The sequence below is a fragment of the Gobius niger genome, assembly GCF_951799975.1.
Source record: "Gobius niger genome assembly, chromosome: 8".
In the NCBI taxonomy this organism is placed as follows: Eukaryota; Metazoa; Chordata; class Actinopteri; order Gobiiformes; family Gobiidae; genus Gobius; species Gobius niger.
The window spans coordinates 6,365,756-6,390,584 of NC_136859.1; the positions used below are offsets into that span (position 1 = coordinate 6,365,756).

General features: G+C 41.1%; 3 protein-coding genes across 3 annotated transcripts in view; 1 reads left to right on the forward strand and 2 right to left on the reverse strand.

The window, feature by feature from the left end:
- The window catches only part of LOC306966322 (uncharacterized protein), a 67,990-nt gene that overhangs the window by 4,468 nt on the left and 38,693 nt on the right, over positions 1–24,829 (forward strand). The gene's annotated exons all lie outside the window — the stretch shown is intronic.
- Positions 2,352–3,031, reverse strand: LOC306966947 (uncharacterized protein). Its single transcript, XM_079561807.1, has 2 exons — positions 2,744–3,031; positions 2,352–2,429 (listed from the first exon to the last, which is right to left on the reverse strand). The coding sequence occupies exons 1-2, from the start codon at positions 2,997–2,999 to the stop codon at positions 2,368–2,370; spliced, it is 318 nt and encodes a 105-aa protein (XP_079417933.1). The 5' UTR covers positions 3,000–3,031; the 3' UTR covers positions 2,352–2,367.
- Positions 16,194–21,108, reverse strand: LOC306966805 (apoptosis-associated speck-like protein containing a CARD; the record flags this gene model as incomplete). The annotated part of the gene is made up of 4 exons (XM_079561621.1): positions 16,194–16,462; positions 18,166–18,234; positions 20,496–20,537; positions 20,853–21,108. 4 exons carry the CDS (start codon positions 21,106–21,108, stop codon positions 16,194–16,196), a joined length of 636 nt encoding a protein of 211 aa, XP_079417747.1.

A 24,829-nucleotide genomic window follows, 5' to 3' on the forward strand; every position in this document is an offset into this window, starting at 1 on the left:
GGACTTACCGCGAGCAGCAGCACCCGCCGCTCTGCCAGCTGCATCACTCCTGGCGGGAGCAGGAGACGCTCCAGCGGCTGCAAAATAAGAAAACTGTCATTATTTAAAAGCAAATGTAATTATATATTATGTAGCTCCAGTGGCCAGGAACAGGCCAGCGTTTTTTCATACTGAGATATGTTCTTACCTGAGCTTAGACGAGTTGATGTGTACCTGTCTGGTCTTTGTGCGTGCGCTCACTCACGCTAATTGTTAGCATTTAGCCTCTCCCAGCAAAGGCGTAGCTCCAAACTGGGGTGATGTTAGAAGCTAAAGCTGTTCCACGTTTTCCCTATTTCAATACAGTTACGTGAAAAGTTACACGATCCAAAGTCTAGTTACAGAAAATCAAACATGCCGATTTTCTAAGTGGAAAAAAAAGGGCACTATATTGTGAAGCGTAGTAACATCTAGGGTAATTCGACGTCCGCACAGTCATATCGTTATTACGCCATGTTTAATGTTGTGTAACTAAACCTTGGATTGTGTAAAGGCTCACGTAACTGTATTGAAATTGAAATAGGGAAAACGTGGAACAGCTTTAGCTTCTAACTCACCCCAGATTGGAGCTATGCCTTTGCTGGGAGAGGCTAAATGCTAACAACATCTTTGGACTTTTTGCGTGACTGAGGGCACGCACAAAGACCAGACAGGTACACATCAACTTGTCTAAGCTCAGGTAAGAACATATCTTAGTATGTAATAACGGTGGCCTATTTCTTGTAATGTAAATGTCGACAATCTGTATTGTACTATGCTAATATGACTCTCACTGCCACTTCAACTTCCACTTTTACCTCTGCAACAACAACAACTACTACTACTACTACTACTACTACTACTGCTAGGCTACTACCACTAGTGCTACAAAGGCTAATGCTACTACAAAAGTATTTTTAAAATGGTGTGGCTTCCACTACTACTACTAACATTACTACATACAGCGCTGGGTCGTTCCAGCAGTTTGTGTTGAATGTGGGGCACGTGTGACCTCCTTCACCTGCGACATACTTTTAATTTATGTTATTATGTGTATTGACCTACAACAACTGCCACTAATGAAACTACTGCATGTAAGATAATAAAAACAAATAGGTAAAGGCAGCAGCCACTATTACTGCCATTATAACAGCTTCTACTACTACTACTACTATGGGGTTGTGGTACATAGTCGGTTGGCCATGCTTACTTCCTACCGGTTGGGTAACACTTTATAATAAATACACCTTATTTAGCCTTAATAAATGAAGAGTTAACCCATGAAGAGGGCTGGGTACTGTTCTTCAATACCACTACTTTATTGTGCTTTTCAAATTGCCTGAGAACCTCTCATGTCTTTTTCAGTCCCGGTTTAGTCCTGGTTTATAACTGATATATATTTCCTGGTTGAGTCCTGGCTCAGACCTGCCGCAGACCGACACTCCCATCTCTAATAATTGCAAAAGTGTCAGTAAGTTATAGCCTTGCCTCGCTTTAGGAAAGCAGCTGCATTTGCGCTGAAGCGGCTAATTATCTGCTCACACATTCATGTTCTTTTTTTTAGACTCACTGCGGGTCCTGTATTGACGTTTGGTGAGTAAAGTACCGAAACGTGGCAAAAAATATTTGTTTTTCAATATCCCTCCTTACCGGAACTTTTCAGTCGGTACCAAGTACTGTTTAACGGTACCCAACCCTAATTATGAACAATTCAATAAGTGTCACTAACACTTAAAAACTACTCAACTACCACAGTTAAATACTAGTTAGTACTAGTACTAGTTTTTATGATGAATTAAGTGTTAACTCATCATATATTTAAGCTGGGGTACCTGATTTTCGATGTTCAAATGGTGACATTTATTTGTTTTGGCCCAAACTTGTTTCTAGCTCTCACAGTCCCTCCTGTGTATTCAAATTGTTCAAAGAATATAGCTATATGCACATTTCACACCCATTTACAGCATTGAGTGTTGACAAAGTGAAGCAGGGCCAGAGTCCCTGGAGACTCAATGTCTCATTTGCAATATTTAGATCAACCACAGACTCCAGATGCCAGGCTAAGTCTTTCATTTGAAAAGAGGATGTATCCTCGAAAAATCCTCTTTTTTTCTTCTAGTAGTAGTAATAGCTGAAGTGTTATTGTAGTATAGATAGCAGTAGGAGAAGTAGTAGTCGTCGTAATCGTAGTATAGCAGTAATTGTAGTGGAAAGCTTATACCTGAGAGTAATAGGTTCTAGGATGGGCTACATGTCTGCTTCTTCAAGTAAACTATAAACTGGATGCACATTAGAATAGGCCTCCTGTGCGCTCCAGGAAATATTTCTTAAGCAAATGTGTTAACAAAGCTAAAGCAGAAATTTCTCACAGCTTTGACTCTTGGGCGCAAGCAGATCCTTGGCTTCCTTTTCTGCAAACAGAAAACAAACAGACAGAAAGAATTACAATCATAACAAATGTGATACTTTTTGGGCAGGTCGGAAAAACAGATCTAAATCACTCTAAAAAGAAATGACTAAAGTCTAAAATAGTTGACGTCATTAAACCACCAGTGCAAATCCTTGGATCAACAGGTTAATGCAACAGTCGCCTTGTTTCAAACAGAAATAGAAACTGAAAGTAAAAAATGGTTACATAACACCAGAGTGACACGAGACTAACAAATCCTATGTTGGTTTTGCAGCTGAACAGTCACTCCCCGTGCGTAAAGGCGCACGCACTCACCCAGGTCGTCTGCCACCCGGTGCGCGTCGATGGCTCTGAGCAGCGCCACGGTAATTGACACAGCATGTACCGGGAAAGAGTCCGCCAGGAGGTTAGCCAGCCCCTGGTGGTTCTTCCCATGCAGCTGGCCCTGTTTGAAGCGCGCCGGTTTATGTTCGTCATCCCGCTGCTCCATCAGCCGAGCAGAGAACTTGTCGAAGTCCCCCGGGCTCAGATCCTCCAGAGCGTTCGCGATCAGGGTCCGGGAACCTGGCATGACGGCTCACGCAAGACAAGTGCGCGCGGGTGTCCTCCCGGAAATGTTCTGTCACGTATTATAGTATCTTTACAGCGGAGGGGTGGAGCCTAACAGCTGGAGGAGGAACTGATTCTCCTCAAACAAACCTGACTACACTGATGTTACCAGTGTTTATACAAGTCCAACTGGAAAACCTCGGTGCGGCTCTTCTTCTCCACCTCACTGGGCCAGATGCGCGGATCTCCCCCGGGCGTCGCCAACTCGTCGCAAAACTCACGGAAGTTTGAATCTTCCAGGCTCTTAAGAGCATTTAGGATTGCAACCCTCGCGTTTTTGGGAGGCATCGTTCAGAGACTGTGTGGATCTTCTGTTCGCTTTCACTTTGTCCTTGGTTTCCGGTGCGAGATTTGGGAGAGCGAGGGACAGGGAGAGAGAGAGAGAGAGAGGAAGGGAGGAGAGTGAAACAGTGTGTTGTAGAAAAGTCTCTTTTTGGTGGACACCAGTGAGGGATGAAACAAAGACAAAGTTTTATTCCTTGCAAGCAGTAAAAGGTCCCACAGAGTGTCCCCATGCACTAGGACAGTCAGAGCCCGAAATACAGAACATCCCAGTTCAGGGGCGGACTGGAACTGAAAAACAGCCCTGGACTCTGACCAGCCTGGCCCAAATTAATGTAAATGTGCACTTACCACCCGCCTTAACGGAGCGTATTTTCTCCAGCTCGGCTTTACCCAAATCTAAAAGCTTCTCGACTGGAGAGCAACAATGTAGCGCCTCATTTGAAAGCTAAGACCTACAAGAGTGATTGTAACTTTTTGTCAAGTCGCCACATTTCTTATCATATTGTTGTTGTTTTTTATTTTTTGTGGCTTTTTGTTGTGTTTTGGTCACATTTTTTCTGTTATGTTTTTGTCACGTTTTTGTGGCCTTTTCATTGCTTTGTTGTCGTGTTTTTGTTGACTTTTCATCACATTTTTCGTCACTTTTTGTGTTGCTTTTCTGGCACATTTTTGTTTTCTTTTCATCCTCTTTTGTCGCTATTTTTAGGCTTTTCATTTTAGCTTTTAGATTTGGGTAAAGTTCGGTTAAGGCGGGACCGGTGGCCCTTTAGCCAGTGGCCCTTCTGTGCTCTTCCAGAATGGATATATGGCCAGTCCGTCCCTGTCCCAGTTTAAATAGAATTACATCATGAGGAACTGACAACAGAACAAACGCTTCTGCATCCACTCAGGCGCTAACTAACATTAGTCTGGCAGCGACTACAGTTCATTAGTGTGTTGGAGACAGAGACAATACATTTACATGTGTTGGAGACACATCAAGATGTCAAGGACACTTTTCCAACACCAAAACTTACAAAGGGTTTTTACAAACACGTGATAGTCCTAGTAGCAGTTTTTGCACCTGTATTGCTTTTGTAGACTGATTGCAGGAAATTCTTTAAGAAATGCAAGATTTCTGAAAATCATGCAACATATGAAATTCCATTACAAGTGTGTTTGTTTGTTTGTTTGTTTGTTTGTTTGTTTGTTTGTTTGTTTGTTTGTTTGTTTATTAAGACATTTATACGTAATGGCTTAATTCAACATTGACTTTCTCAACATCTCATGACAAAATACCTCCAGAATCAGAATCATTTACTAATGACCGCACAAAAGAGTTGTTTTCGGAGCAGCACATCAGGCTCACGTCTCCTGTGTCAGTCACAAACAGTGAAACAAAGCAACAGCAAATGTTCTTCTGATCAGGAAATCCCTTCACCAAATCAAACAACCACATTCACAAAGTCCCAATAAAAACTCACATATGCACTTTTCAACTAAATGTTTTTAGTGGCGGGGAAAAGTAAACACATTTTGACATCTGTTCCTCCTCATTTATGTGACAATGAACAGTTTTCAGACTCAAATGAACACAAGCACCTTTATTTCATCCAATTACATATTTTGGCCCAATCACAGCATTTACACTGGCCACATAAGAAATCTGGGTTTACAAAAATGCACAATCAAAATCCTGCGTAAAAATCACAATGACACTTGTAAAAAATATGTTTCTAATTCTACGATATAAAAATAAATTTGATCCGGTTTCAATAATGACACTTAAGGAGTGCAACAGCGAGTGGAGAGTACAGTTCAGGAAGTAAAATTCACATTCATTTTCCCCATAGAAATCATACCAATGGCCAGACAGAGCTGGACTGAAGCACAGAGGCTCATCATGGCTGCACAGGAGCAGGTCTTGAGCACCAGAGCAATATAGGCCCAGATCTACCACACCAGACAAGACCCCAGACTGTGAAAAGAGGCCCCTGGGACAATCAGCTCATAACTGCAGTGTGTAAGATGCTGCAGGGAAAGCTTATTTGGAGTGGCTGGCATAGAGTACAGCAGTGGTTCCCAACCTTTTTTGTCTTGCGGATCCCTTGAGTGGTACTCTGTGTGTTCTCTGCCTCGTGAGTTGTTGCTGCTTATTTATAAAGCAGCCACTTTAAAATAACTATTTAAAAACAAAATGTTGTGTTTGAAATAAACCTATACATTTTACTGCAAAAATATAGCTTTTCCATTCACAAAAATGCTCTTTTTAAATCTGAAATAGTCCCAAGTACTCCCTGCTACGTCCTCGAGTACCCAAAGGGATCCCCCTACCCCTGGTTGGGAACCACTGGTGTACAGGAACATCTGTGCAGAGCATGGGCTGGAAACCCCAAGATCAGAGGTGGCAGAGCAAAGATCCTGTAGGACTTCGAGGTATAGACGGACAAAATGGACAAAGAGCAGAGTAGAGCAGTCGTGGTTGCCATAGCAATACCAAGTGATTGCAACATCAGGAGCACGAGAAAGTAGAGAAACAGCAGGGACTCAGAGAAGAGATGGAGCAACCCCCAAACTGGAGGAGTGGCTACAGCAGATCCCTGGACCAAAAACAGTCCAAAATACTGCCCTAAGCCTCTGAGCTCAATAAATGCTTCTCTTATCTTCTGGTGGAGGCCCCGAACTTGGAGGAATGACAGACACTGCTCGTGGAGGGTGAGGAGAAGTTTCTTTAAAACATTTTTTGTTTGTTTTTTCGGGCAAACTTAATGATAAAAGTACTTTCCGAAGCAGACGTTTGTTCCCTGAAACAATTTTTCTTTTGGAGTTCAGTGACAATGAATAGAAAATTCACCCTGGAGTGATTTTGGCATTTCCACCGCAGCATCTGGACAACACATAATGTTGATGTAATATTGTAAAAAATAAGAATTCAACCAGAATGAACATGTTTACGTACAGATGCAGTGAGTATTCCAGTTGTGAGCACTGATTTTTTGTCCCTCATTATCAAACAAAAGTCTTGTTACGCAAGTTTGTCCTGTGGTTTCTTTCGAAGTGCTAGGGTGGTTCTCAACTGGTTTGTCAGGATCCAGAAGCAGTTTCTGGAAATTGAAAACCATTTCCTCTTGTGAAGGCTTGATCAGGTCTGAACTCGGACGCTAAGCAGGGTTAGGCCTGGTTAGTGTCTGAATGGGAGACTGAGGGAATAACCAGAGCTTGTGGTGTGACTGGGGTTAGGACGCTACATTTATGCTTTTAAAAGTGCACCATGCAACTTTTTATGTAAAAAAGAAGAAAAAAGGTATTAGTGTGGATTTCACCTTTCATTGACGCAGTGGCTGTATGGGTGGTTCCCTTTGCTTTTTATTTGCAATTTAAACCAAAGAAAAAGCAGGTATAGGACCATACCGGCTCTAGAGGTGGTGCCTATAGGAGCACACAGACCTAATAGACCATGGCTCACTACAGCCTTGATTTGAGGAATTTTCCTTAAAAACTGGGAGATACATGGTTAAAACATTCATAATATCCCACTGTAATAACTTGCCACTGTTTCAGATTGTGGTCAATGCGTATCCCAAAGTGTTGTGTTCTGTGAATGAGGTACTGCCGGTATTAATGAAACATCACAAGTTAAAAATAATCTGAAAAAAAAAAAAAAAGCCCATGACCGGTACACCTACGGAACCTTTGTGTCATCAGAAGGGATGGGACGATAATGAAATTTGGGGTCACGGTTATCTTGGCCAAAATAATTGCGATTAACAAAATTATCACGATATTTGCCTATAGATACAGAGTCATAGAAAGTGCCGCACGAGGCACAAATGCATAAATGAGCCCAATGCACGAGAGAGTCTTGTTTTGTGCTTTAGTATCGTATTAGTCAAAGTTGAATCTGTCACAGATTTGGCATCACTTCTCCCTCATGTCAGAGACGCCTCTAGACTCAGTGAAATACTATAATGTTTATATTCCAGTATTGTAAATAAGAATTCATTAGTATGATGTATTTATTTTTTTAAATAGATGATGGAACTGTAAAAAAAAACAGAGCTTTAGAAAAAGGTGGAGACCCAAACCCAAAGTAAAACTCATTATTTGATTAATATTTATACACTTGTATATTGCTTGGTAGAGTTAATACATTTTGGGCAGAACTGTGAACTGTTACATTGAGTTCTTGTCACAAAATAAAGTGCAAATATATATACATAATTATCGGTGTCATTATCGGTTATCGGTATCGGGACATGCTGAATTATCGGTTATCGGTTCAAATTGGCATTATCGTGCATCACTACAAAAAAAGGTTCGACACAGAAAACGTTATTGTTGCAGTGGGTAATCAAAATATTTAAATCTCATATTTGGCTGCCGAGCACGGGACGTCCCGCTCCCATCAGCTACAGTCTGAGTTTGTCGCAGAGCTCTGAACAGGGATCGAGTTCACAGTATTCCTCTATCAGAAATGAAGCAGCCTCTGGGCCCTTCCCCAGGACAGTGTCCACCACATATCGGGCCTTTTCCGCTCGTCCTTTCTGGTTCGCACTCTCCATCTCCCCTTCGTTCAGCAGCTTCTGCCTCAGAAGTCGGTCCAGCAGTTGGTCGAGCACGGCCCCAGACACATTTTTAACGAAGTCCGGACGAACAGACGACAGCAGCTCCTTGGGATCATTTCGGGGAGTGGGGCTGGAGTCGTCTCTGCTCAACGATGGCTCTGGAAGAAACAAATATACACATCAGTTTATCAGCAGGAGTTTTTAAGCTATAGAGATTCCACTGACGGAGCTTAACCCTCACCTTAACTGAGTGCTATGTCTCTGCTATACACAAATCTAAAAGCTCCTTGACTGGAGTAAATACAGCCGATAGGCTTCATTTGAAAGCTAAGACCTAAGATCAATTAGTCATTGTGGCTTGTTTTTGTCTTAAAAAAACGTGTTTTTGTTGCTTTTTTGTTGTGTTTTTATTTTTGTCTCCAGCCTGTAGGCCAGTGCAAGGCCTCATTTGAAAACAAAGACCTTGCAGTTTCTGAAAATATACGTGAAGATCTGGTTGAGTAAAACACAACTCACAGGTGGTGGATGGCAGAGAACTGGTTAATGGCCACAGGAGAAAATAGATTGGGATTAAAGACTGTACGACTATGACTCTGGCCTTACAGTTACAACAGGTTCACAAAATCATTTGGTTCAGTTCACATTTTCAGTACTTTAGTAATACCACTAAACCCAGCCAGATCGCAATTTTTTGCAGAAATCAAACATCGCGATTCACTGAATGAAAGTCTCCAATCTATCTCGTGGTCTTGATCTGAAAATTAAACTATACTAACTGTTGTTACGGCTACGTCTTACAACTATTATAACACTATTACTACTACTTCTGTTTGTCTGCCTTTCTAAACTGTGTGCACCAAACCATAGCTTAATTATTGTAACACTTACTGGCTGGAAGTGGTGAGCGGGATGTGTCCCTCCTCGGTGCTGGCTGTGACCGGTCTGCACCGGCTTCTGCGGCTAAAACACAAAAAGTAAACCAAAACATTTTAAATAGGGAAAATTAAGTTGCAATGATTTGGTCTACACGATCACAGCAGGTTAAAGCAGACCTTGTTTGGTTGAATATAAAACTGTGCATGTTTTGGAACCGAACGCCATGATGGAAGTGAACATGTCTTGAATCATATATGTTGTGAATTGAACTTCTTTAAAGGCTTTGGGTTTTGTATCTGCTGGGGATAATGGCTGTACATCAGGAATTTAGATGATTTTTAATGATATTTGATGTCCTGTGAACATTGCTGATTTATTTTTGGATACTATAACTGCTTGGAAAATGTGCCGTAGACGAGTGGTACTCAAAGTAAATCTCTAAAAAGAACTATTGGACAAACTGGTCTAAATCTCAAATTATAATGAACAGAACCTAAAAATGCAGATGGCTTTGAGTGCCACATTATGAAGTAGGAGAACCAGTGCTAAACAATCACAATCCTGTGTATGTTTTGAAAACTGATCCTCCTCTGATCTCACTCGTAGCCGCTGGGGAGACTCGTGCCGTGCGTAAAAGCTGGGGAGATTCGTGCTGTACGTAAAAACTGGGGAGACTCGTGCCGTGCGTAAAAGCTGGGGAGACTCGTGCCGTGCGTAAAAGCTGGGGAGACTCGTGCCGTGCGTAAAAGCTCACTCGCCCCCTGCCATTGACACCACCAGCCATTGAAGGAATGAATGGGCAATGACACAGTGCTCTGTGATCCTTGTGAGGCGCAATACAAACACACAGCGGGGATAAACCGAGGGGCGGGACTTAACAACAGGCGACACGAGCGCTGGGGGCGGATACTTGGAATTGTTGTTTATATTATTAAGAATAGGAGAATTATGCATCAAAAGGCCTGATTTTGCTTTATATTAATCCCGATATACAACTAAATACCAACACATCTGAGATTAGGGGATCAATTTCTAAAAAAGCGAGGGGGACTTTGAGTAGAAGTGAAAAACTCAAAGGCAGCACGAGCTCAGAAAAGTTGTGAACCACTGGCTGCTGTAACATGAGTGTAGGTCCATCTCACCCAGTTCCTCCGCCTCGTCGTTGCAGCCGATGTCTCTCAAAGTCGTAATGGCTCGGTCCACGGCTCCGGAGCTGCAGCGCGACAGCAGGACATTCAGGACCTCGGTGCGGCTCTTCTTCTCCACCTCACTGGGCCAGATGCGCAGATCTCCCTCGGCCGTCGCCAACTCGTCGCAAAACTCACGGAAGTTTGAATCTTCCAGGCTCTTAAGAGCATTTAGGATTGCAACCCTTGCGTTTTTGGGAGGCATCGTTCAGAGACTGTGGACCTTCTGTTCGCTTTCACTTTGTCCTTGGTTTCCGGTGCTTGAGAGGGGAGAGCGAGGGACAGGGAGAGAGAGAGAGAGAGGAAGGGAGGAGAGTGAAACAGTGTGTTGTAGAAAAGTCTCCTTTTGGTGGACACCAGTGAGGGATGAAACAAAGACAAAGTTTTATTCCTTGCAAGCAGTAAAAGGTCCGACAGAATGTCTCCAAGCACTCGGACAGTCAGAGCCCGAAATACAGAACATCCCGGTTTAAATAGCATTACATCATGAGGAACTGACTGTGTGACTGGAGAACAAACGCTTCTGCATCCACTCAGGCGCTAACTAACATTAGTCTGGCAGCGACTACAGTTCATTAGTGTGTTGGAGACAGAGACAATACATTTACATGTGTTGGAGACACGTCAAGATGTGAAGGACACTTTTCCAACACCAAAACCTACAAAGGGTTTTTACACACGTGATAGTCCTAGTAGCAGTTTTTGCACCTGTGTTGCTTTTGTAGACTGATTGCAGGAAAGTCTTTGAGAAATGCAACAATCTATTATAGAAAACGCTATCTCAATGGCCGCCGCCTGGGCGCCGCCATGTTTATTTCCCATACCGACTTTGAAGCTAAGCAGGGACGGGCCTGGTTAGGACTGGGATGGGAGACCGTTTGGGAACACCAGAAAGCCGCGGTGCTGCGGTGCTGCTGTCCGAGGACAACCCACCGTCACAAATACGCGAGTGCACGAGATCTGACTGCCGTGCGTGTGCGCGCCTTCAACCTGGGCGCTGTGTGTGTGCGCGCGCGTTTGTGTGTGTGCGCGTGTGAGCGGCCGTGCGTGTATGTGTGCGCGCGTTCATCCAAACAGGGCTGTGTGCGCGTGCGTGCGTGTGTGTGTGTGTGTGCGTGCGCAGGCGTGTATGTGTGTGCGCGCGCGCATCCAAACAGGCCGCTGTGTGCCATCGTCACTCACCCTAAACTGCAGCTGTAGACGCTCCGCACAGGTACAGGTACATCCTCCAAAACACATCTGCGTGTCTTTGTTTAAGTCTCTCCTGCCCAAAACCTGCTCAAACACGAGCCTCTAATCAAACGCGCTGCTCCGACTGATTTATCCTCCGTGTGAGTGAAAGCGAAAATGACACTACCACTTAACGAGCACATGGCCTGCACTGCGTAGTTTCTTTTCTTTCTTTTTACTTTGCTGCTGGACCATTTGTTTTCTATTTTGCTTTCACGTATTGTGAGCCCAGAGGTACATTTTATTCTAAAGCAGCTTTGAAAGCATTGCCAATTTTATTGTAAGGTTATAAATACTGTCTAACAACGATCATTGGGCTATTTCAGTTCTAAACCTACTCATTATTTGTTTTATTGTACACTACCGTGATGCACCAAACCACGGGTCCTGCACCGTGACCCAAACCGTTAGAGCTCAACCCCTCATATTTATCCATAATTATTCCACTATCTCTTGAATTCTATTCCCTGAGTTTAGCATATAACATAGCATATTGTCGTTGTAGTTAATAAGAAAGGAGCACGGGTGCATCAAACTCTCCAATTGCTGTTTGTTTGAAATTATTTTTTGCCTTCATTCTTTTAAACATTTGTCGTGGCCATAGTTTTTGGAATGGGTTGGGAACCACTGGTCTACAGCTGAACTGTGTGACGGGTTGGACATTTCTTTGTAATCACTCATAATCTCAGAATATCAAATGTGGAGACTAGCGAGGCCCGGCCGAAGGCCGGGTCTCAGCTAGTAAGATTTATAAAAAATCATGCAACATATGAGATTCCACTACAAGTGTGTTTGTTTATTAACACATTTATACTTAATGGCCGGAAAAAAATAACTGCACTTAATTCAACATTGACTTTCTCAACATCTCATGACAAAATACCTCCAGAATCAGAATCATTTACTAATGACCGCAGCACATCAGGCTCACGTCTCCTGTGTCAGTCACAAACAGTGAAACAAAGCAACAGCAAATGTTCTTCTGATCAGGAAATCCCTTAACCAAACCAAACAACCACGTTCACAAAGTCCCAATGAAAACTCACAAATGCACTTTTCAACTAAATTTATTTAGTGGCGGGGAAAAGTAAACACATTTTGACATCTGTTCCTCCTCTTTTATGTGACAATGAACAGTTTTCAGACTCAAATGAACACAAGCACCTTTATTTCATCCAATTACATATTTTGGCTCAATCACACTGGCCACATAAGAAATCTGGGTTTACAAAAATGCACAATCAAAATCCTGCGTAAAAATCACAATGACACTTGTAAAAATATGTTTCTAATTCTACAATATAAAAATAAATTTGATCCTGTTTCAATAATGACACTTAAGGAGTGCAACAGCGAGTGGAGAGTACGGTTCAGGAAGTAAAATTCACATTCATTTTCCCCATAGAAATCATACCAATGGCCAGACAGAGCTGGACTGAAGCACAGAGGCTCATCATGGCTGCACAGGAGCAGGTCTTGAGCACCAGAGCAATAGAGGCCCAGATCTACCACACCAGATAAGACCCCAGACTGTGAAAAGAGGCCCCTGAGACAATCAGCTCATAACTGCAGTGTGTAAGATGCTGCAGGGAAAGCTTATTTGGAGTGGTTGGCATAGAGTACAGCAGTGGTTCCCAACCTGTATTGTCTTGCGGACCCCTTGAGTGGTACTCTGTGTGTTCTCTGCCTCGTGAGTTGTTGCTGCTTATTTATAAAGCAGCCACTTTAAAATAACTATTTAAAAACAAAATGTTGTGTTTGAAATAAACCTATACATTTTACTGCAAAAATATAGCTTTTCCATTCACAAAAATGCTCTTTTTAAATCTGAAATAGTCCCAAGTACTCCCTGCTACGTCCTCGAGTACCCCAAGGGATCCCCCTACCCCTGGTTGGGAACCACTGGTGTACAGGAACATCTGTGCAGAGCATGGGCTGGAAACCCCAAGATCAGAGGTGGCAGAGCAAAGATCCTGTAGGACTTCGAGGTATAGACGGACAAAATGGACAAAGAGCAGAGTAGAGCAGTCGTGGTTGCCATAGCAATACCAAGTGATTGCAACATCAGGAGCACGAGAAAGTAGAGAAACAGCAGGGACTCAGAGAAGAGATGGAGCAACCCCCAAACTGGAGGAGTGGCTACAGCAGATCCCTGGACCAAAAACAGTCCAAAATACTGCCCTAAGCCTCTGAGCTCAATAAATGCTTCTCTTATCTTCTGGTGGAGGCCCCGAACTTGGAGGAATGACAGACACTGCTCATGGAGGGTGAGGAGGAGTTTCTTTAAAACATTTTTTGTTTGTTTTTCGGGCAAAATTAATGATAAAAGTACTTTCCGAAGCAGACGTTTGTTCCCTGAAACAATTTTTCTTTTGGAGTCCAGTGACAATGAATAGAAAATTCACACTGGAGTGATTTTGATATTTCCACCGCAGCATCTGGACAATACATAATGTTGATGTAATATTGTAAAAAAAAGAAAAATTCAACCAGAATGAACATGTTTACGTACAGATGCAGTGAGTATTCCAGTTGTGAGCAATGTTTTTATGTCCCTCATTATCAAACAAAAGTCTTGTTACGCAAGTTTGTCCCGTGGTTTCTTTGGAAATGTTAGGGTGGTTCTCAACTGGTTTGTCGGGATCCAGAAGCAGTTTCTGGAAATTGAAAACCATTTCCTCTTGTGAAGGCTTGATCAGGTCTGAACTCGGACGCTAAGCAGGGTTAGGCCTGGTTAGTGTCTGGATGGGAGACTGAGGGAATAACCAGAGCTTGTGGTGTGACTGGGGTTAGTTGGGGGTGGGGGGTGGTGGCAGAATCTGTTGGTGCAAATGGGTGTAGTTTAATTACCAGCACCAAGAACAGAGTGACTTTCAAGAAATAGAACGGAATTTGTTATATTGTACATTGTAAGCTCATATATTTGAGATGGAAAAAAACATCTAAATATAAAGCATTTGCATCAATTTTATGAACTTGCAGGCTAGATTTCTGGCATTTCTAGACAGTGATCCTAAAATGTGCCCATAAACTCGTCCCTGTGAAGAATTTGGACGCTACATATATGCTTTTAAAGGTGCACCATGCAACTTTTTATGTAAAAAAGAAGAAAAAAGGTATTAGTGTGGATTTCACCTTTCATTGACGCAGTGGCTGTATGGGTGGTTCCCTTTACTTTCCGTCTCGGTGGCTCCTACTATACATCAGGATCAATTTTATTTAATGTTTTTAGAGTTTCTGGTAGGTTTTTATAATGGAATGCATATGTAACCATGGATACGGTTCCATCAGCAGTGAAAACCTAAAAAACAATGGATCCTGGAGCGTCCTACAGGTCATCAGGATGGTTAGTAAAAGGCACTGCTGACCACCCAAGCATCTGCTGGGTCACTGAAAGGTCAAATACGTATTAATATCAACTTGTTTTTACATAAAAAGTTGCCAAGTGTACCTTTAAGTGAAGAAACATTTTAACTTTGCGGCTTCCTCTTTTATTATTTGCAATTTAAACCAAAGAAAAAGCAGGTATAGGACCATACCCGCTCTAGAGATGGTGCCTATAGGAGCACACAGACCTAATAGACCATGGCTCACTACAGCCTTGATTTGAGGAATTTTCCTTAAAAACTGGGAGATACATGGTTAAAACATTCATAATATCCCACTGTAATAACTTGCCACTGTTTTAGATTGTGGTCAATGCGTATCTCAAAGTGTTGTGTTCTGTGAATGAGGTACTGCCGGTATTAATGAAACATCACAAGTTAAAAATAATCTTAAAAAAATAAAAAAAGCCCATGACCGGTACACCTACGGAACCTTTGTGTCATCAGAAGGGATGGGACGATAATGAAATTTGGGGTCACAACCGTGGCCAAAATAATTGCGATTAACAATATTATCACGATATTTGCCTATAGATACAGAGTCATAGAAAGGGGCGTGGCTTCGCCGAGGGGGAAAACCAGAATCTTTGGGGAAACACAGTTCTCCACTCTTTTTAGCCATTTTCTGGTGGAATATGAACTTATTTATCAGATACAAATAAAGTCAAGTCTAAATCGGGTCCATATGGATTTTTCCACAGCAGATTGTTCAGTAGAAGCAAAAAAAAAACGGCAATCGTAGCTAGCGCTAGCATTAGCACGATGCTAACATGTATCATCATATTAGCATTCTCGGTTATTTATGTATTTATGGGCTGTTGAACCATTTTGCTCCTCTCTATGTCTCTGTGTCTGTATTGGGTAGAAATATATATCAATACTTCAGCATTTGTTAAAGTGAAAATATGAGCGAAAGTTTAGATTTTTCTCCAAATGGTTTTCCCCCGTAACTGTTTTTAAACATGACCATATATGGGCGATTCCAGAGATGCCTGTATCTGTATCTATGATTTTAAAAAAATCACTGAAACTGCAGAAATGATGGGGATTGGGCAATTATTAAATATTCCTCTTCATTGTCTGCTGTATATGTCATATTGAATGAAAGGTAAGTATTTAAAGGCACATTTTGGACTATACTATTGTCATCAATACAAAACATGCAGCTAATGAGCAGCTCGACACAGAAAATGCTATTTATGCCGTGGATAATCAAAGAATGGCTTTAGATGAGGAACTAATCTACTGAAATCTTAAATACTGCCCACGTAGCCACTCCCGGTAAAGTTACCAGCACTGGTTGTCAGATGGATTTAGCGATTATGTTCTAGCACGATAATCACGATAATCGAAAAATGTGGCGATAGATTAATTGCCAGATTTTTATCGCTCTTCACGATATTATTGTTTAGCGTCCCATCCCTAGGAGTGCATATCGAATGTTTATGCACATTGTAACATGGAAAAAGCCCAACATTTGCATAATATACCCAATTTAAAACACGATTTAAAATGAAAAAATCTGAACAGAACAGGGTCAGAATAAAGGTTCTTCTGCAACTAAAGCAGAGTGTGGGGATTGATTCAAATCTGATGACACAAAAATCCTCAGACCAATGTGTGGCAGAAGCCGTGGAGAGGGACGAGTCTAGCCCTCGTTCTCCTCCAGATCCTCGATGAGGTAACGCTCATGCTCCTTCAGCGCAGACAGGAGCTCGTCTTTGCCTCTGACTCCTCCCGACTTCAGAGGGCCATTGAAGAGCAACCTCATCTTGGCCTGTGTGGTGCTTTCTGCCATGGCGTTGCTGTATTGCTCGTCCCCCAGAACACCCGTGTCATGCAGATGATCCAGGATGGGCGCTATGTTGGACACGCGATCAATCAACTCTTTGCGGTTCCTGTCCACGAAGTGCCCCTCTGCAGGAGAGAGAGAGAGGATCGGTTAGGGCCAGTGTGTGTGTGGCATTCAGGCTCCAGCTGACGGACATTCACAGACTTCGACTATTACGCTCTAAATTCTTACAGTGGGTTTGTTCACTCACTCAAACGCAGATAAACTGATCAACAATAGAAAGGCGTATATGGATAAAGCAGCTTTTTTTACGTGGCATTTGTTCGCCAAAGGATGTATTAACCTCTTAACCCCCACCTGAACAAAGTGTGAAAACAGTGACAAAAATGAGGAACAAAAAAGACACACTAAAAAAAGAGCCACAAAAAACACTATATAAAAAAAAATCAAGGGGAAGAGGCGATGAAGGAAACCACAAAAAAAAAACATTTTTTTAAAAAAGACTGACAAAAACGCATCAACAATGAGGCGTTACTCTGGCCTATACAGGTGCTCGTCATATAATTATAATATATAGTATCAAGAAAAAGTGCATTTACTTCTGTTATTTAAAAATGTTTAAATTATGTATTTTCCACCACCTACATGTTCCAGCCATGTCTTAATGTGTAGAATGAGCTCAGACCTGCAGAAATCCTGCACTGTCACTCAAAAAGGTGTCACTTCGGTCCGAATTGCCGTCATGAACAAGCTGAATATAAAAGGTGCAGTTACACATATGGCCTGAGGAGGCAGTAGTGAGTATAAAATGGCAAAAACTGGTTAATCAGAGTAGTGAATGTTGATGTGATCCTTTTGCCGGTGCTTTACATGTATTTTATATGTATTTATATTGTGAATGGACTCTTAAAGGAATAGTTCACCGTTTTTACTGGCTGAGATATGTTTTTGACTGAGCTTAGACGAGTTGATGCGTACCTGTCTGGTCTTTGTGTGCGTGCCCTCAGTCACGCAAGACGACCAAAGATGTTGTTAGCATTTGGCCTTTCCCAATGTATTCCTATAGCTCCAAATGGGGGTGAAGTTGGAAGTGACCACGCTCTTCCACGGGCACAAAGACCAGACAGGTATCAACGTCTAAGCTCAGGTAAGAACATGTCTCAGTATGGAAAAATTGTGAACTAATCCTTTAAGTAAGAACGCTCATTGGCCACTGTATAAACTTGCTGTCACTTTGCCTCTGCCCAGGGACTACAGATGAAAATTAGCTTGTAGCCATCTCTGGTCGGTGCAACACATTTGTTGTGCAATGTCCCTGTCAAATAAATAAATACATAAACTGTGAAACTAATATATGATAGACTCATTACATGCAAAGTGAGATATGTAGCCTTTATTTGTTATAATTTTGATTCTTATGGCCCCAAATTAAAAATCTCAGAATTTTTTTGCAAATGGACTGTAAGCCATAATCATCAAAATTATAACAAACAAAGGCTTGACTTATGTCACTTTGCATGTCATGAGTCTTTATCATGTATTAGTTTCACAGTTTAAGTTGAATTTCAGAAATAAATGAACTTTTCAAGATATTTTAATAATATGACGAGCACCTGTAAATATATAAATAAATAAATAAAAAGGGGCAGACGAGCGCATTCTAACATGGCTGTTTTTAAGCAACGTTTTTTGACAGAGAAAAGTAAAGTCATAAAAACAAACTAAACTTACGGTTCTCAACCCTGTTCGAAAGCAAAACATGCTCTATAGGGGTCAGGAGTAACAAAGGTTGAGAACCAATCTCCACGGAAATAAGAAATGGACTTACCGCGAGCAGCAGCACCCGCCGCTCTGCCAGCTGCATCACTCCTGGCGGGAGCAGGAGACGCTCCAGCGGCTGCAAAATAAGAAAACTGTCATTATTTAAAAGCAAATGTAATTATATATTATGTAGCTCCAGTGGCCAGGAACAGGCCAGCGTTTTTTCATACTGAGATATGTTCTTACCTTAGACGAGTTGATGTGTACCTGTCTGGTCTTTGTGCGTGCGCTCAGTTACGCTAATTGTTAGCATTTAGCCTCTCCCAGCAAAGGCGTAGTTCCAAGGGGTGACGTTAGAAGCTACCCAGCTGTTCCACGTTTCCCTATTTCAATACAGTTACGTGAAAAGTTACACGATCCAAAGTCTAGTTACAGAAAATCAAACTTTTTCTAAGTGGAAAAAAAAGGGCACTATATTGTGAGGCGTAGTAACATCTAGGGTAATTCAACGTCTGCACAGTCATATCGTTATTACGCCATGTTTAATGTTGTGTAACTAGACTTTGGATTGTGTAAAGGCTCACGTAACTGTATTGAAATTGAAATAGGGAAAACGTGGAACAGCTTTAGCTTCTAACGTCACCCCAGTTTGGAGCTATGCCTTTGCTGGGAGAGGCTAAATGCTAACAACATCTTTGGACTTTTTGCGTGACTGAGGGCACGCACAAAGACCAGACAGGTACACATCAACTTGTTTAAGCTCAGGTAAGAACATATCTTAGTATGTAATAACGGTGGCCTATTTCTTTAAAGCAAATGTAAATGTCGACAATCTGTATTGTACTATGCTAATATGACTCTCACTGCCACTTCAACTTCCACTTTTACCTCTGCAACAACAACTACTACTACTACTACTACTAGGCTACTACCACTAGTGCTACAAAGGCTAATGCTACTACAAAAGTATTTTTAAAATGGTGTGGCTTCCACTACTACTACTAACATTACTACATACAGCGCTGGGTCGTTCCAGCAGTTTGTGTTGAATGTGGTGCACGTGTGACCTCCTTCACCTGCGACATACTTTTAATTTATGTTTTTATGTGTATTGACCTACAACAACTGCCACTAATGAAACTACTGCATGTAAGATAATAAAAACAAATAGGTAAAGGCAGCAGCCACTATTACTGCCATTATAACAGCTACTACTACTACTACTATGGGGTTGTGGTACTTAGTCGGTGGGCCATGCTTACTTCCTACCGATTGGGTAACACTTTATAATAAATACACCTTATTTAGCCTTAATAAATGAAGAGTTAACCCATGAAGAGGGCTGGGTACTGTTCTTCAATACCACTACTTTATTGTGCTTTTCAAATTGCCTGAGAACCTCTCATGTCTTTTTCAGTCCCGGTTTAGTCCTGGTTTATAACTGATATAGTATTTCCTGGTTGAGTTCTGGCTCAGACCTGCCGCAGACCGACACTCCCATCTCTAATAATTGCAAAAGTGTCAGTAAGTTATAGCCTTGCCTGGCTTTAGGAAAGCAGATGCATTTGCGCTGAAGCGGCTAATTATCTGCTCAAACATTCATGTTCTTTTTTTTAGACTCACTGCGGGTCCTGTATTGACGTTTGGTGGGTAAAGTACCGAAACGTGGCACCAAAAGAATATTTGTTTTTCAATACCCCTCCCTTACCGGAGCTTTTCAGTCGGTACCAAGTAATGTTTAACGGTACCTAACCCTAATTATGAACAATTCAATAAGTTTCACTAACACTTAATAACTACTCAACTACCACAGTTAAATACTAGTTAGTACTAGTACTAGTTTTCATGATGAATTAAGTGTTAACTCATCATATATTAAAGCTGGGGTACCTGATTTTCCCTGTTCAAACAGTGAATTTATTTGTTTTGGCCCAAACTTGTTTCTAGCTCTCACAGTCCCTCCTGTGTATTAAAATTGTTCAAAGAATGTAGCTATATGCACATTTCACACCCATTTACAGCATTGAGTGTTGACAAAGTGAAGCAGGGCCAGAGTCCCTGGAGACTCAATGTCTCATTTGCAATATTTAGATCAACCACAGACTCCAGATGCCAGGCTAAGTCTTTCATTTGAAAAGAGGATGTATCCTCGAAAAATCCTCTTTTTTTCTTCTAGTAGTAGTAATAGCTGAAGTGTTATTGTAGTATAGATAGCAGTAGGAGAAGTAGTAGTCGTCGTAATCGTAGTATAGCAGTAATTGTAGTGGAAAGCTTATACCTGAGAGTAATAGGTTCTAGGATGGGCTACATGTCTGCTTCTTCAAGTAAACTATAAACTGGATGCACATTAGAATAGGCCTCCTGTGCGCTCCAGGAAACAAAACAGAAATTTCTCACAGCTTTGACTCTTGGGCGCAAGCAGATCCTTGGCTTCCTCTACTGCAAACAGAAAACAAACAGACAGAAAGAATTACAATCATAACAAATGTGACACTTTTTGGGCAGGTCGGAAAAACAGATCTAAATCACTCTAAAAAGAAAGGACTAAAGTCTAAAATAGTTGACGTCATTAAACCACCAGTGCAAATCCTTGGATCAACAGGTTAATGCAACAGTCGCCTTGTTTCGAAACAGAAATAGAAACTGAAAGTAAAAAATGGTTGCATAACACCAGAGTGACACGAGACTAACAAATCCTATGTTGGTTTTGCAGCTGAACAGTCACTCCCCGTGCGTAAAGGCGCACGCACTCACCCAGGTCGTCTGCCACCCGGTGCGCGTCGATGGCTCTGAGCAGCGCCACGGTAATTGACACAGCATGTACCGAGAAAGAGTCCGCCAGGAGGTTAGCCAACGTCAGGTGGTTCTTCCCATTCAGCTGGCCCTGTCTGAAGCGCGCCGGTTTATGTTCGTCATCCCGGAGCTCCTTCAGCCGAGCAGAGAACTTGTCGAAGTCCCCCGGGTCCAGATCCTCCAGAGCGTTCGCGATCAGGATCCGAGGACCTGGCATGACGGCTCACGCAAGACAAGTGCGCGCGGGTGTCTTCCCGGAAATGTTCTGTCATGTATTATAGTATCTTTACAGCGGAGGGGTGGAGCCTAACAGCTGGAGGAGGAACTGATTCTCCTCAAACAAACCTGACTACACTGATGTTGCCAGCGTTTATACAAGTCCAACTGGAAAACATGGCTCTTTGGTTTATGGAACTGCAATGACCTCAATGAAGCAGCCTGTTGAGAAGTTCATAAAAAAAAAGATGGTGCAGCGACACAATTTAAGTAAAGTCTTCATAATACACAATACTGGAGTGCACATTCTACTATTTCCAAAGGATTTGAAAGGCTTCATCTGTAGACATGGCCCACATCTTTGCTGTTACAAGTGCAACAAGTAGTATGGATTCTGACTTAGTATTACAATATTTTTGCTGTGGTTATTGGAGTTGAGAGCTTATAATGTTCATGTTTTAAGGCTTATAGATTTCCTAATACTCCCCTCTTTTTTTAGATCTATTAACCTCTTAACTCCCGCCTGAACCGAGAGGATCTTTTTCCTCACGTCATCAGACTTTCTTTCCATCATTTTTTTGTTGGGTATTCAACTCACTTTTGTAACTTTTTTGTCATTTTTTGTCATTTTTTGTCACATTTTTTTGTCAAATTTTTTTCACATTTTCGTATTTTTTTTTGTCACATTTTGTCACATTTTTGTAATTTTTTTTTCTTTTTTTTGTCACATTTTTTACATTTTTTTGTCAATTTTTTAGAAATTTTTTGTCATTTTTTTTTTTTACATTTTGGTCATTTTTTGTCACATTTTTGTAATTTTTTGTCAATTTTTATCACATTTTTGTAGTTTTTTGTCACATTTTTATTTATTTTTTTAATCAAATTTTTGTTATTTTTTGGTCACATTTTTGTGATTTTTTTGTTTAATTTTTATCACATTTTTGTCATATTTTTGTCAATTTCTTGTGACATTTTTGCCACTTTTTCATCCATTTTTCGTCACTTTTTTGTCACATTTTTTTGTTTTTCATCATTTTTTTAATCAAATTTTTGTTATTTTTTTATCACATTTTTGTCATATTTTTGTCAATTTTTGTCAATTTCTTGTGACATTTTTGCCACTTTTTCATCCATTTTTCGTCACTTTTTTGTCTATTTTCACAGCTTTTTCCAGAAGCTAAAGCCAAACTGGAGAAAATGTGCTCGGTTCAGGTGGGAGTTAAGGGGTTAATGTGTTTCCTCATTTCTTGAAACATTAAGCACAATACTCAGACAAATTCATCTTTACTGCAAAATCCATGATCCCTTTACATATGTTTTTGTTCACTCACATTCACACGGTAAAAGTCAAGTTTAACAGAAGTATTAAATATATGCATAAGGACAGTAAAGAACAAAGACACTCTGTCAGTAATATTTTCCATTACATTTTACATTTACTTCTGGATAACAAAAGTCCATCCCGCTGCTGAGCTCTGTTTCCTTTGGTCCTGAGGTCAGTAACAGCAGTAGACAGGAATCATTTTGGTCTCTCATTGACGATATATTATATAAAGCCATATCGTGCTTTGTGGCTGCACGACATGTGGAAAAAACATGATATTCAATAACTGTTTTGAATATTGCTGTAGCTACATTACTTTACTAACCATTTCAACACAGTAAACTAACATCATAAAGATACTGGTTAGTGAAAACACTCCTTATTCCTTAAATGAAGACTTTCCAGATGTATTATGGAGTTAAAGGGTAGCACTTTATTTTACACTACCTTTGATACATTGCACTCGCCAAATGTAGTACAATCAATGTGATGTGCTCTGTAACAATGTGTAATAACTTGTCAGATACACAAAGGAATAATGTAGTAATAATGTGTTAGTATTTTGCAGGTACATAAGAAATAAAACCCAAGCTTTAACCCTGACCTTAAGGCCTAACTTTAAAGGTCACATATCTTACTACATTATGTACCTGCAAAGTACTAACACACATGATTCCATTGTGTATGTACTACATAGACAGTAGTTATTACAGATTGTTGCAAAGGAGATTACATAGAACTACATTTTGCTAGGTACAATGTATCAAGGTAGTGTAAAATGAAGCGTTACCCAGGAATGTCCATGTAAGTCAGTGAAGCTTCAGCTAGTGCAAAGGAAAAGAAAATATTTAACCAAAACATTTGGATCAGAGGGTAAAATAGATGAGAATGCCTTCATGGTGTTCACATGTGTCACACAGATGGGACCAGATCTGATCAAAGTATTTGTTTCAATACTTGAGTAAAAGTATAAATTCTTTTGGTCAAATAAACCTCCTTTAAAAGAAAAGTTGTTCTGTCAAATCAGCCCCAATCATCCCATTAACACTTGCATTACCCCCAAAGGGACAACGGAAAGGATTTAGTCAGTGAAACAACTTACTTAGTACTGTTTTACAGAGACTAAATGCAAGTTGGGCATTTTATACTCACCACTGCCACTTCAGGTCATACATGTAACTATACCTTCTATATTAAAGGGATATTTCAGGATTTTTGACATAGGGCCTCATTTCCTCCAGAGTGTTGCTGGTACCTGAAGATATTTTGTTTGTAATTCATGCAGTTCTTATATTTGAAGAGTTTCGTGGCGCTAGGCTAATGCAAGGCTAGTGCATTTCTATGGTATCAGCTAGCCTGCATTAAAAACAGTCTGAGCCGCTCCACAGAGCACCTGAGGCAAATCACTTATAACACCAGACTAACCATATAAATGTCTGTGTCGATAGAATAATTTTTGGAATATAACCTCATATGACTATTTTCTAGCAGATCACTCCGCCGCTGCATAGCTTATACAACCACAAAGCTGATGCTGCTCAAATATAAGTTATTTTAAATGCAAAATGGTTAAAATGATTCTATCGACACAGACATTTATATGGTTAGTCTGGCGTTATAAGTGATTTGCCTCAGGTGCTCTGTGGAGCGGGTCAGACTGTTTTTAATGCAGGCTTGCTGATACCATAGAAATGCACTAGCCTTGCATTAGCCTAGCGCCACGAAACTCTTCAAACATAAGAACTGCATGAATTACAAAAGAAATATCTCCAGGTACCAGCAACACTCTGGATAACTAGGAAATGAGGCCCTATGTCAAAAATCCTGAAATATCCCTTTAAGCTCGTGCATGACGGCAATTTGGACCAAAGTAACAACTTTTTGAGTGACAGAGGAGGATTTTAGAGGCAGTTGTGGTGAACAGGTCTGAGCTCATTCTACACATGGCTGGAACATGTAGGGGGAGGTAAAATACATAATTTTCGCTGTATAGTCCCTTTAAAGCAGGGGGAGGCAAGTTTGTGTCATGGAAGGGCGATTTGCCAAAACACCAAGGGCCGAACCTCAACATTGTGGCCTAAAGTAAATAACTTTTTTTCAGCAAATGCCAGTTTTACATCAGTGGTTCCCAAGTCGCGACCCAACGTTACCCTCAGATGACGGGCCCAAATGACCCAAATTAACCCTTTATTTGTCATATATCGTATAAAATATTGTGTTTTCCCACACAAGTTTTTAATGAACAAGCAGTAGATATCCCTTTAAAAACTGAAATTCCATGCAGTTTCAGCTGGAAAATATTGAAAAAAAAAGTTCCATATGGACTCGCGACCCCCTGAAAAAGGTTCCGCGACCCACAAGTTGAGAATCACTGTTTTGCGTTACATACTGTAGGACC

Coding starts and splice junctions, on each gene's coding strand:
- LOC306966947 (XM_079561807.1), bottom strand. CDS start 2,999: ATGCCAGGTTCCCGGACCCTGATCGCGAACGCTCTGGAGGATCTGAGC. Junction 2,430..2,743: donor CCGGGTGGCAGACGACCTGG/GTGAGTGCGTGC, acceptor TTCTGTTTGCAG/AAAAGGAAGCCAAGGATCTG.